This window comes from Physcomitrium patens, chromosome 21 (assembly GCF_059467195.1).
Source record: "Physcomitrium patens ecotype Gransden chromosome 21, ASM5946719v1, whole genome shotgun sequence".
NCBI classification, from domain to species: Eukaryota; Viridiplantae; Streptophyta; class Bryopsida; order Funariales; family Funariaceae; genus Physcomitrium; species Physcomitrium patens.
The window spans coordinates 8,648,279-8,662,005 of NC_143430.1; the positions used below are offsets into that span (position 1 = coordinate 8,648,279).

At 35.2% G+C, this 13,727-nt stretch overlaps 1 protein-coding gene across 3 annotated transcripts; it reads right to left on the minus strand.

The window, feature by feature from the left end:
• Positions 1-1,929: 1,929 nt before the first annotated feature.
• LOC112274349 (carotenoid 9,10(9',10')-cleavage dioxygenase) lies at positions 1,930-6,038 on the minus strand. Of its 3 annotated transcripts, none has more exons than XM_024503774.2 (14): positions 5,913-6,038; positions 5,200-5,743; positions 5,015-5,085; positions 4,728-4,742; positions 4,504-4,615; positions 4,301-4,400; positions 4,152-4,214; positions 3,911-4,021; positions 3,547-3,731; positions 3,290-3,392; positions 3,021-3,138; positions 2,541-2,894; positions 2,347-2,458; positions 1,930-2,171 (listed from the first exon to the last, which is right to left on the minus strand). In XM_024503774.2, exons 2-14 carry the CDS (start codon positions 5,665-5,667, stop codon positions 2,148-2,150), a joined length of 1,836 nt encoding a protein of 611 aa, XP_024359542.1. In that variant the 5' UTR covers positions 5,668-5,743; positions 5,913-6,038; the 3' UTR covers positions 1,930-2,147. The 3 variants fall into 3 exon arrangements, with proteins under 3 accessions (XP_024359542.1, XP_024359540.1, XP_090102021.1); XM_024503772.2 differs by having other exon boundaries at positions 3,257-3,392; XM_090245895.1 differs by lacking the exon at positions 5,913-6,038 and having other exon boundaries at positions 3,257-3,392; positions 5,200-5,882.
• Between the last annotated feature and the right edge of the window lie 7,689 nt (positions 6,039-13,727).

Here is a 13,727-nt window from a genome sequence, read left to right on the forward strand (position 1 = left end):
TGGCGTCTCCAGATAGGGATAAGTGGATTGAGGCAATGTTGAAGGAGTTGGGTTCTTTGAAGAAGAATCAAACATGGCGCCTGGTGAAGTTTCCCAAAGGCAAGAAGCTGGTTCAGTGTAGATGGGTGTATAAGAGGAAGCGCTTACAAGGCACGCCTTGTGGCCAAGAGGTATACTCAAAAGAAGGATATGGACTACACAGTTTTTCTCTCTAGTTGTCAAGTTTGCCACTATTTGTGCATTACTTACAATGGTTGCAATACTTGATATTGAATTAAATCAAATGGATGTGATTACTGCCTTTTTGCATGGGTTGCTTGATGTAGAGATTTATGTGGCACAACTAGAGGGGTTTGTGTTGAAAGATATACAAGACCTAGTATGTCTTCTGTTGAGATCATTGTATGTCCTCATCAAAGTCCTAGACAGTGGAATAAGAGATTTGACTCCTTTATGTTGTCAAAGGGGTTCACAGGGAGTGAACATGACTGTTGCATTTACATGAAGAAGGTGGAGAACTTCAAGACTTTTGTTTTCATTGTTTTGGCTCTAGGTAGATGTCATGCTGATTGTTGCTGAGAAAAAATCTGGCGTAGCACATCTAAAAGCAATGTTAAGGAGTTTTCAATGAAGGACTTGGGTCAAGTCAAGAAGATTTTAGGAATGGAGATTCATCGTTACAGGGAGCAGAGGCAACTATGGTTGTCACAGCGGCAGTATATGGAGAAAGTACTTGCCAAGTATGGGATGGAGAAGGCAAAACCAATTAGTATTCCATTGGCTCCTCACTTTAAGCTTTCACAGCTTCATTGCCCTTCTACTGAGAGTGAATTCACACGATGAAGTCTACTTCCTATGACAATATGGTAGGTAGTTTGATGTATGTTATGACATGCACTAGACCTAACATTGTCCACGCAAATAGACTTTTGCGCAAATATATGGCAAATCTAGGCAAACCTCACTGGGAAGTAGTGAAGTGGGTTTTACGCTATTTGAAAGGTACACCTGACTATGAGATTATGTTTGATGGGAACTTACCTTCGGAGAGCTTTCTCCATTGTTTGGACTTGACTAATATTAAGACCAACTGGATACTACGTATATGTTTTATTTATTTCATAGTTGACTCTTTTTTGTTAGAACCTGAGTCAAGGTGGAGATAGTTAGGAATTAACTCAGTTCTCAGCTATACATTAGTTTGGCTTAATCAAGGTTAGTTAACCAATTTAATTAGGTTTAGGATTAATCCCATATGTAGTTAGTTTTAGATTTAGGAAAAAGGAGGTTGCTTTTCTCTCTCTCTCTCTCTTTCATGTGTATACTTTGCTCATACTCAAAATCCTGAAGAAGTTTTCTCCTGCTGTGTTGTCCCGATTGATTATCTTGTGTTGTGCATTGACTCATATATTACCTAGATTATATCTTCTACATGGAATATATTATAGTCGATGGCTTAAAAAAATTGAAATATACATATATATATATATATGTGCGTGTGCGTGTCTATGTATATTACTTATCAATTGGTACAGAATTAAGAAATGCTTGCATAAATAAAAAGTTGTACATATTGGTAGCTCAAATTTACTTTTCGCATGTTTTCCAACTCGTGAAATTTTATCACACTAAAACTCGAAGGCACACTCTGGCGTTGGCTGCTCATTATCTTCATTTTCCTCTTTAACTGCAATCTCAAGAAGAAAACCAAGCATGTGGAGACATTGAATGTATTTAGGAGTAAAATAGAAAACCACACAAAGCTCTCAAAAGTTTACTATATAATAACATTGTTTTCACACTTGGATGTCAAAAACCAAAACTCCAAAGCATATTACACAGGTCACACACATCCACTTTCACAACATAGCACAATAAATCTAAATTTACACTATTGTCTAAAATATCATTACTTCGATCCACTTTAGATACTGTAATTGATTTCTTAGATGCAACAACATATACATGTTTATTTTTATACAATAAACACTCTAAAAATTGAACGCCTCAGCATAAATATACATGTTCCACCTTTTTGGAGTATCACAAGAACTAGCAATAACATTAACTTTACCGTCATCTCCTCCACGCCAAGAATAGCTGAAGGTTGTCCCGAACAGTTTTGGTGTTCATCCAAATTCTTACAATCATGCCTGTTGCATCAGTTGCTCCTGCAGCAGATTGCGCATAAAAAAAAACAAATACGAACATGTCAAAGGACTACAGCAAACGCCGAGAAGTGACGGAACCATCTGAAGATGGCATGGTTTACTCAGTTTCACAAACATCAGTTCTAAAACTCCATCAAGGAATAGAATGAGGAATCGAATGTATATCACAGCAAACCTGGCTAACAAAATGGGCATGAAATCCGTAAGGAACCCGTCTGGGCAATTTCACGGTTGCCACGGGATCTGCAGCCATCGTCTTGGCATCAATGATCACCGCTTCTGATGTCCTGATCAGCAAAAACCTTATTAGATTCAACATTTTTGCTTAAGACTTTCCAAGTATGAGTTTGTGTAAAAGGCAGGCCATACCCTTTGTTCTCATCGTACACAAACAGGATCAAGTAGCCGTCGTCTTCGGGTCCCTCCATACCACGCTTGAGTGGCACAAAAATTGCCTCGCTTCCTGAGCGACCTGGTCCAAGGCTGAACACTCCCGCCACGTTGCCACCCTTTTGCAGGTCACCTGTCGTGAGGCATGGCTCCTCGTCAAGGTCATACTTGACAACACCTATTACCCTGTTTAGCTCGTCAAATACTCCACAGTAGACAAACCGGGTCTTTCTGCCAGTGTATTCCTCGTTGATTCTGGGAAAATCTGTGCTTAAACTTGAGAGTTGTCGTTGCTTCACCTCTCCGGTCTTAAGGTTCATCCTAAACTCGAATCTGGAGCTCAGAAATCAAGTAAAGTAGTTCAGCTGAAATGGAGCGAGTGATTTCAAGAAACTGTGGGCCCAATTGGGATAAGATGTATTGAAGAATTTAGTTTCTGGGAGGAAGAAGAGTGCTCACAATTTGGAGAACACACTCCAAGCCTTTTCTTTCTTGAATTCCAATTCCAAGTCAAGTTCGATGCCGGGCATTCGGCACGTTATAAGCACAACTTCATCCCCCTCTTCCCATGCATTCGCTTCACATAAGTACGCACATTATCTTAGTTTTTCAGTTGCATATCTGAAAACTAATCTACGCTCATGAACATCAGGAGCAAGAAGCTTCAAAGAAAGAAAATAATTGTGTAAGCTCACCATTGTGAAAGATGAAACAAGTGGGGATCTTACACCAGCGAATCTGCGACTCATCGGTGGCGTACCGGGGCAGTATTCCAAACCGTGATTCTTTGCTGGGATCAAACTTGAAAATGAACTCCCCTTTTGGCAAACCCTGAGTTCATGATGCAAGTACAGGCAATCGAATCTGTAAGAATAAAGTTATGGTAACCAAAACTAGATACTGAAAGTTGGCAATCAAAAATATGAATTCAAACCTAGAGGCCATCTTTGATCATGCTAACATAGGCTCTGTTGCAAATCGGTACCGTGGGGTTGAATCGAAGAGGAAGGTCCATGAACAGGGCATAGTTCTCGGTGATGGCGAAGTCGTGCATCATGACGCATTCGGGGATGGTAATGGGCACCGGCTCCCGAAGAGTACCATTCTTGGATATTACACGATAGATCAGATATGGGACCTTCTCTTGGTATGCAAACATAAACAATTCTCCTGATCTCAATTGAACAACATTGGAATCATAAGTTCAGATAATATAATTCCCAAATAATGTTGTGTTATCAGGCTCTTCTTTCTGCCATTGTACGAGGAAAGTGGGTAGTTGAGCGAGTCCCTTTATCCACCAAAATTGAATTTCTAATAGTGGAGGGAGGGGTAAAAAATGATTGAACCTGTGGTGGAATCTATTTTTGGGTGGGCTGTGAATGAATGTCCCAGTCTCTGCTCGTAATCTTGGAGGCCCATTGTTTGCAGGTCCCCATCGTCCAACACCCTGATAGCATCTGCAGAGAAGCTGGTGAAGTAAGCCTAGGAACGTGAACTGAAAGAATTGTTTCGTTAGCAGATCGAAGTGGCGTCTGATAATTAAGAGACACAAAACTCACTCTAAATGCATAACTTCGCTGAACTTACAAGGTTTGTCGATCTCGTGTAACGCAAGAAGCCTATTATTGTGATACACGAAGGCTGTGTTGCCTGCACCATGATGTGCACTTTTAGGTCAGTGTCGCATTACGAACCAACTTCAATTGAATGATCCAAAGCTATGTTGGTGTACTGACCTCCATATAAGCCATTGGATTCGTCAAGGACGCCCAAGCTAAGTCGTAGTTTTTCCACAGCAATGTAAAATAGCCCCCGAAGCCCTTTCAGTTGTCCAATCTGCCAAAACGTTAAGTTAAAAACACTCCTGCTTGAGGCAATTGATTCATTCCCTTAGTAACTAAATGAGACTAAGCTGGGTATGGCCGATGTCCTCGCATACCTTCAAAAATTTGGCTGCACCGTAATATTCCTCTTGCTGTAACCGTGAAGTTTTCACGAATCGGGCCACATATGTGGCTTTCCCATCCTTAATGTTTAAACCATGCATCATCCTGCAGGACATCCCCGTGTTACTAAAGGATTAAAGACATTAATAGAAACTAAATAGAAATGATCAATTATTCATTGTCTTAGGTCGAAGAATGTAGGCAGAAAATTGATTACCCGTCCCCATCAAACCTGCGTAGATAACAATGCACAGGCCATTATAAGCATCTCTCCTTCCGCAAAAGCAATGTTGAATCCACCAAACTACCATAAAAAGATAGTTTTCCAGATTGGGAACACAATATATATATAGTAAAATTTGATGCATCCAAATTTGGCTGTTGAAATAGAAAGGAGACCATAATAGATTGAGAGCAACAGCAAGAAATTTATGAAAGTGAACAAAATCTACGTCTCCAACTAAAATTGGAAGAGTGAGAGCGCTAGCCGCAGAATACACGCACCAGTGATATCCAGAGATAGGTTTCAATCTTGGGTTGGGCCCAACACGCACGAACTCGCCATTCAAACATTCCTTCAACAGTCAGAGCAACACAGAAATCAAAGCGAATTCACGATAAATAAAAATTCATCATCAAAGCCATAGATGAACTCTGAGAATAGTTGCCTGACTTCAATCGCGGCATACCGGAATGGTGCCGATAATGGGCAAATCCCCCACCGGACCCAATTCCTCCACGGGCGCATAGTTATCGAACAACAAGTACGCCTTCTTATCGCTGAGACCGGCATCAAACGCCCACACTACCGCCCTCTCAACAAAATCACACACCGACGCCGCCCAGCTACCAACCTTCGGCCTCCTAAACTCAACCTTCTTCGGATTGTAGTAAACATGATTTAAGCTGCCAGCCCCATAACCATCATCCCGCTCCCTATCCCCTTCTTTCACATCCGGTTCCGCAACCCATGGCGACGGGTTCTGCGTGGACGCAGCCACTGATAGCCCTCTCCTCCAGTGAACCTCAGCCATTCCATGCGCTCCAAAGAGCTGCAGCGGGAATGGAAGTGACACTGTCGACTTTGAGAGACTTGGAATGTTGCTCCCCGGAAACAAGCTTGTCGTGAGGTACGAGGATGCCATTCCAGTATCCATGGCAGAATTCAGTCGAGTTGAAGGAGCCGAAAACAACACGAAAAATGCTGCACCAGGAGACAGCCACAGATTCTCTCTGTGGCATAGGAACCACAACACAACAGAGATTTGGTGTCAGAGACCATGGCAACGAATCAGCCAAACAAGGGTGGTGGATGAAACTGATGTCTCGTCGTCACTAGGAGACACCACAACACCACTCACTCACTCACTTCAGCAGAAGCAGCAGCAGCAGCGTCACTCACCTGGCTTCGTATGCACTCACTACAATTCTGGGTCCCGAGCTGGCAAACAAACAACGTTGCGTGCGGTTCCACCATCAAAAGTCCAAAAACCAGCGCAGTAGTCGAGGCAGAATATCTGCTCTTTCTGATAATGTCCAATTTGCTGATTCGCACATGCAGCCCTCACCAATTTCTTACCGCAGTAAAAAGAATAAACATTTAAATATATAAATAGATATATGGACTAGCGGAAACCCGTGACAGTGGGCACAGAAAAACTGTTTGTAGTGGGCAGCTGTCTTTCTATAGTTCATCCAGGGCTTTCTACTGGTTAATAATTTTTTGATTTTGGCCAATGAGATGACTTCTTTATATCTTTGTCTTATATCTAAACTCCCTTATTATATAAATATAGATATATATCTATTTGAGAAAACTGGTATGGGTCAATTGTGGCCCCATCAGGTCTACACTCTTTTCATAGTCACCATTAGCCTTGCGTGTATATCTTTGTTATTGGTTTTATTGGTATTACCAATTTGGTAAATTAAGATATAAACATGTAAGAATAAGACAAAAAAATTAAATTATTTTTATTTTTAATTATTTAATACTATATCTTTGTAGCAAACCATCCAGGTGGATATACTTTTATTGCAATATGAAATAAAACTGTATATAATTTTCTCTAGTAGTTAGACGTTCTGAATAGAATATTATCATTTTAATTCTATGTATGTATGTAGTATGTATATATATATATATATATATATATATATCACTATTACAATATCAAATGTGTTGAAAAGCATAATTATTCCAATTGATAAAATATTTGTGTGATTGCAAGCTTCAAAATCCTATATTTCAAGTATTGCATATATATATATATATATATATATATATACACATATGTTTTTTTTATTGTTTTAATTTTTAAAATTAATTCTTAAGAAATTAGTGTGTTTGTGTTGATCTTTATATTTTTTTTAATTATTTTAAATATTCTTTTCAACTAACTATTTCATGTTTGTGTAAAATTAAAACAATACTTTTTAAAAATATAATAAATTTTTGTGTAGAATTTTATTAATTCTATTCTTTTTAGTAGTATTTTAAAATTATTAAATGAAATTCTCATTTTATATATGAAAGTTTTTAGAGTTAAAAAAAAATCTTTTGGATTTGAATAAATTGTGATATATACAAAGATTCGGAATTGTAATTAATTTTTTAAACACAAAATCAACAAACTTATTAATTGCTAACATTAATACCATATAAAAACATAATAAATATTACAAGTGGTTATAAATTTGTCTCTCTCTCTCTCTCTCTCTATATATATATATATATATATATATATATATATATATGAACACATATTAATCCAAAGAAGTAAAAAATATATGTATTATTTATTTAAGTGAAAAGATTGGTATGCAATAGGTTATATTAGATTCATAAATAAAAAACATAACTAATATATTTAGAGTGATTTTTATGACGGAATAGATTTTTTAGTTTCTGATTTAAAAAAAACATCTATTACAAAATAAACTTCATTTGAAATTTTATTTCTTGAAATTAAAAATTAAAAAAATTACTTGACATATTATATAAAGATTATGTAAGATGGGTTCTTTTTAGTTATTTAAAATTTACTTAAAAAAAAATATTATAAAAATAATAGATATTAAAAGATGACTATAAATTAGTTAGTTAGTTTGTTTCTTATCTTTTTAATCTTAAAATCTCCTATTTGCACATTTAAACAAATAAATTAATAAAAAAAACTAGTTTAATAAAGTTTTTATTGCACTTAAAAACTTGATAGAATCCTTATTTAAGTAATATTAGAAAATATCTTGCATATTACAATTTTAAACTTCTAAAATTTTTTTTTATTAAGTTTTTGTATTTAAGAAACATAATAACCTAAGGTTTTAACATAAAATTTCTATTTAATAATAGTTTTTCAAGTATGATACTTAGTACTTATTTAATACATTAACTTGTCTATTTGATTTTTAAATATAAAATATAAGTAATGATTTTAAAAATATTTAAAATTTATATATTCTCTAAATTCATAAATAATAATATTACTTTTTAAAAATTAAAAATTAATAAAAATATCTATATTAATTTTATCAGCTAAAACCATATATATTGAATTTCATTAAAGAAAGTGAAGAAATAATTAGATAGAACGACCCAAAAAAAAGTATTATTTTAATGATACTATTTAAAAAAGATTGTAAGTTTATTAATATTTTTAAATTATTGACATATCCCTTTAAAGATTATTAAACCTATCTATAAGAAGAGAGATATAAGTTATTGCATAAACATATTTTTTTACTTAGGTAGTTATTTTATTTTTATTAAGAATTAATTTTTTTTTTAAATTACAAAATATAACTTCTATATTTGGAATCAAAATTCTATTACAAATAAAATTTTATGCAATCTAATTATAATATAAATAAGTTTTATTTTATATTTTTATATTTATATATATATATATATATATATAATAATAAATATAAATAACACCATTTTTCACAAATTATTACTTATGATAATTAATTTTATAGTTATTTCTTATATTTTTTCTACTTAATATAAAAGTATAATGATATGATTGCAACTATGAATGTACTTGATCTTATCTTATTAAAAATAACTATATTATATACATATCTATTTATTTATTTATTTATAATTTTAGATTATATTGTATAAATTAAATATACATGTGTGCTTGAGATAATATAACCATAGCAAAGATGTAAAAAAAAAACTATATTAAATAACTTTGTCAAATATATATAATTAAAAACTAAAAAAATTTGTACAAAAAAATTATATTCAGATATTTGACTATAATATATATATATATATATATATATATATATATATATATATATATATATATAATATTTACATATATTAGGTTTTAATGAAAATTTATTAACTAACACAATTACTTTTTTTATTGCTAAGACTACATTTAAGTAGTATGTTGTAGAATATGGATCTCTTTAAATAATCTAAAAAATAAAATTTTAATGGAATATATTATTATTTAAAAAGTTATTAAAAATATAAAGATACATTATACAAATCTTAATTATTCTCATAGAAAACATCATTGTATTTATATCTTTGTATGTATGTATATATATATATATATATATATATACAAACGATTCAAAAGAAATATTACAAAGAATATTATAATTTGTATGACTACTTGCCACATAGTACCTTGAATATATTTAAAAGATTCTATATATTTTCTTAGATTGGCTATTTCTTATAGATGCCAAGTCATGCTTATTATGACCTTAGATCCTAACTTTTTATAACATGTTGTTAAAGTTGGATTGTAAATTTTACAATTCTATTACTTATAATGGAGGTTTATATCCTATATTATCAAGAAAATGAATTTCATAGAACTAAAAGATCAATACACTCTTGTATCACTTAAAAAGAATGGAGAATTTTTCATAAAGGATATATTATTGAATTAGAATTGCTATTGCCAAAGATAAAAAGACTAGAAAGTCTTGAAATAAGTTTATGGTTTAGAAAAGCATTGACAAGAGTGAAAGAGGCTTCACCTTTGCCTCAATATATACTATCTAACTAGGAGCTATGTAGCAACGTTCTAAAGGACCTTCAATATATGTTCAAATTATAGAATACATATCTTAAATTATAAAGCAAGTTTTCTATATGTTTACATAGTTACCTTGTTCTATAAGCTACTAATATATGTAATACGTGATTAACTTATTAATGATGTTTCTAATCTACTTATTAACTACAAATATGTATAAAGTCAAAGCTACATCTATGAAGCTTCTAGAAAGCTTTTTCATAAGATATTATTTAATTAATCTACTTTTATTTATTTCTACCTAATCATATAGGATATTATTGGAGTAAATATGTTATTGTTTCTATTCTTAGGAACGAGTTCTACAACAAATTGTGATTAATTATTAATGACATCTAAGATATAACAAATTATATTTGCCACAAACTCTAATCTTTGTTTCTTTTGAAGATAGTTGATAGGTCTTTTTAGCCATCAATAATGTTCTATTCTAAGATAAAAAGACCACCCTATTATTTTTTTATTATTGAGGCTTTTATAGCTTCTTTTAAATAATATATTTGTAAAACTATTATGAGTCGTTTCTACCTCCAATAAAATCACCAAACATTAGGAGTCTCTTTCAAGGTCATGATACCAAAGACATTGTACTATCACGGATACAAAATACAGACTTGAAATCTAACAAGAAGTTCAAGAAGAAGTGACAAAACTAGATTAAACAGATGAGTACAAGAACAACACCAGAAAGGTGAGCTAAAACTCCAAGAGATGTGTTGTCGAGACTGAAGAACTCTTCAGCCTCGATCCCTATATATACTCCTACTTAGGAAGCTTCTCGAGCTACTTCTATTAACTAGGAAGCTTCTAGAAGGTTCCAGAGGCTTCCTTTCTAGAAGGTTCTAGAAACTTCTCGAGCTACTTCTATTAACTAAGAAGCTTCTAGAAAGTTCCAAGGGATTCCTTTCTAGAAGCTTCTAGAAACTTCTCTTCTAGAAGGTTCCAGAGACTTCCTTTCTAGAAGCTTTTAGAAACTTCTCTCTAAAAGGTTCCAGAGGCTTCTCTTCTAGAAGGTTCCAGAGGCTTGTTTTCTAGAAGGTTCTAGAAACTTCTCTCTAAAAAGTTCTATGGAATATGTCCCTAACATCACTCCCTCTTTTAGCTTCGAGGTCTCTGAGAAGCAATGTTGTTGATCAGTACCAACGCAAGAAAATGAAGATCTGTCGCATAACTTTTGCTATGAACTCCAACTGTTGTTCACGAGGCAAGTGGTTCATCGACCCTTGAAGCCAACGGTAGTGGCCCACGCCTTTGACTTCTGACCAAGCATGAACTTTCGTGTCCTCATTGTGAAATTGTCCTACAAACACACCTTCTGGTTGACCATCGTAAGCAGGCTCGCTCTCAAATACGATCACCAGTGATCGGTTACTCGGTATCCTCCGTCGTCGTCGTAGTACATGTAGTTCTTCATCTCGGGGTCGCCTTCGTGAGCTACTTGGTTGCGATACTCTGACTGGCATAGTATCTATCTCTTGGCTATCCATATCAAAAGACTAAACTACGATCTATCTTGGAGAAAATAACTACATCAACTATGAATTTTGCTGGTGCTCTCCCCTTTTCTTATATTGTTGGGAGAACAAGCTTCAGAAAGAAGCTATCATCGAATTGATTTAGGTTTATCGGGATGTCGTTGATGAAACTCCTGTACCTTTTGTGGCGCATTCGCAAGATTTTCAGCTGGCTCCCACGTTCGCTCATTAATGTCATAGCCGCACCAATGAACAAGATATTCTAACTTTCTCCACCTTCGCCATGAATCCAATACCTTTTCAACCTCGTATTCTTCGTGGTTCTCGATTTCAATACTAGGTGGCGGACATTGCACTCTTCCAAGAAAAGATGACTCTCGATAAGGTTCCAACAGAGAAACATGAAAGACTGGATGTACCTTCATAGAAGCCGGTAACTCCAGCCGGTATGCCACTGGATTAATTTGCTTCTGGATGATAAATGGTCCCAATCTTTGATAGTCCAACTTATCACATGGTCGCTTGGTCTTGATATTTCGTCGAAGAAGCCAGGCTTTGTCTCCAACTTTGAAAGTAGGTGCTGGATTCCGAAATCTATCTACAGAAGTCTTATAGGATTCTTGAGCGGATTGTAATTGAAGCTTCAACATAGTTTGAAGCTCTGATAGTTGCTTCGCAAATCCTTCAGCTGCAGGATTGTTATTTGTTGACGGACTCAATAAATCAAGCTTTGGATGATACCCATAGTTGGAAAAGAATGGTGTTTGTTGAGTCGACGCATGGAGGGTGTTGTTATATGCAAACTCGGCTAGCGATAGATTTGCAGTCTAATCGTCTTACTGATAGTTGATGCTGCATCGTAAGTATTGCTCCAAGACTTGGTTCACCCGTTCCGTTTGGCCATCAGTTTGAGGATGAAAAGCTGAAGAAAGCTTGATATCCACCTTCAATATCCCAAAGAGAGATCTCCAAAACTTTGACATGAACTGGGTACCTCGATCTGATATGATATCATCTGGTAGTCCATGATATCGATACACATTATCGAGAAAGAGTCTTGCTGTGACTTCACTGGACGATGTCTTCTTACAAGGAACAAAGTGTGCCATCTTCGTAAGACGATCTACCATGACAAAGATGCTGTCAAATGAGTTTGATGATGGCAAGTCCGTGATGAAGTCCATAGAAATTGAAGACCATGGTCGACGTGGAATTGGCAATGGCTGTAGAAGTCCATAAGGGCGATGCCGAGGATTCTTAGATCTTGAACAGATGTCACAAGAGAGGACAAAATCTTTCACATCCTTCCACATTTGGGGCCACCAAAAATCTCGAGAAATAAGCTCCAAGGTCTTGTTGAATCCAAAATGTCCCGCAGCTAGAAAATCATGGCGAGATTGAAGAACTCGGAGTCGTGCTAGTCCTTTTGGAATGTACAATCGCTCTTCAAAGTATAAAAGATCTCCCTCCACCTTGAACTTGTCGTCATTGGTACGTTGCTTGATATCAATGGCTACTGAATCTTTAATGGTCATAGCACGTACATGGTTTAGGAAGTCAGCATCAAATGATACAATAGTAGCACAAAGTTGAAATCTCTCTGGCTTCAATAACGTTGTACATTGTTGATCAAACGCTGCTTCTGCAGCCTTTGGTGCAAGATACGATCTCCTTGATAAAGCATCGGATAGTCCTTGCTGCCTTCCAGGTCGATAAGTGATAACAAAATCGAATCTAGATAGCAACATATTCCATCGAGCTTGACGCCGATTTAAAACTCGAGCCGTCATGAAATACTCCAAATTCTTGTGATCCGTATATACGGTTACTGGATGTGCAGCTCCTTTAGGAAAGTGACGCCATTCTTCGAAAGAATCCACTATAGCAAGAAGTTCCTTATCGTAGATCTTATAATTGATTTCAGCAGCAGAGAACTTCCGAGAATAGAATGCAACTGGATGGAGCTTCTTATCTTCACTCATTTGTGAAAGCACAGCTCCCAAAGCAAAATCTGAAGCATCAGTTTCTAAATAGAAGGCCTTTGTGAAGTCTGGATGTACCAAAATTGGAGCTGTAGTAAATGTTGTCTTCAAATCTTGAAACGCCTTCTCCGCCAAAGGTCCCCATTCCAACTTATCCTTGCATGTTAATCGAGTGAGAGGAGCAGCAACTTGAGAATAATTCTTGATGAAGATTCGATAGAAGTTAGCAAAACCAAGAAAACATTGTACGTCTCTAATCGTCTTTGGAACCTCTCAAGACATGATTGCTTCTACTTTCTTGGGGTCCATCTTCAAACCTTCTATAGTCGCAATGAATCCCAAAAATTCCATCTCCTGCTGATGAAATAAACACTTTTCTAATTTGGCATATAGTCCTCGCTTGCGTAGTTTCTCCAAGACCAAACGAACATGCTCCTCATGCTCTTCCCCATTTTTAGAGAATATTAGAATATCATCTAAGTAGATGACAACAAAATCGTCGAGGTGTTCTCGAAAGATGTCATTCATCATATGTTGAAAAACCGCTGGAGCATTGATAAGACCAAAAGGCATGACATTATATTTGAAATGACCATACCTTGTACGGAATGCTGTCTTCCACTCATCTCCTTCCTTGATTCGTACGAGATTATAAGCTCCCCTTAGATCAATTTTTGTAAAGATCTTC

Bases quoted from the DNA above. Each gene is read 5' to 3' on its own strand.
- LOC112274349 (XM_024503772.2), bottom strand. From the start codon at position 5,667: ATGGATACTGGAATGGCATCCTCGTACCTCACGACAAGCTTGTTTCCG. The intron at 2,895-3,020 runs GTGAGCACTCTT...TCTGAGCTCCAG, and splicing joins TGGAGTGTGTTCTCCAAATT to ATTCGAGTTTAGGATGAACC. The intron at 2,172-2,346 runs GTTTGCTGTGAT...AATCTGCTGCAG, and splicing joins ATGCCCATTTTGTTAGCCAG to GAGCAACTGATGCAACAGGC.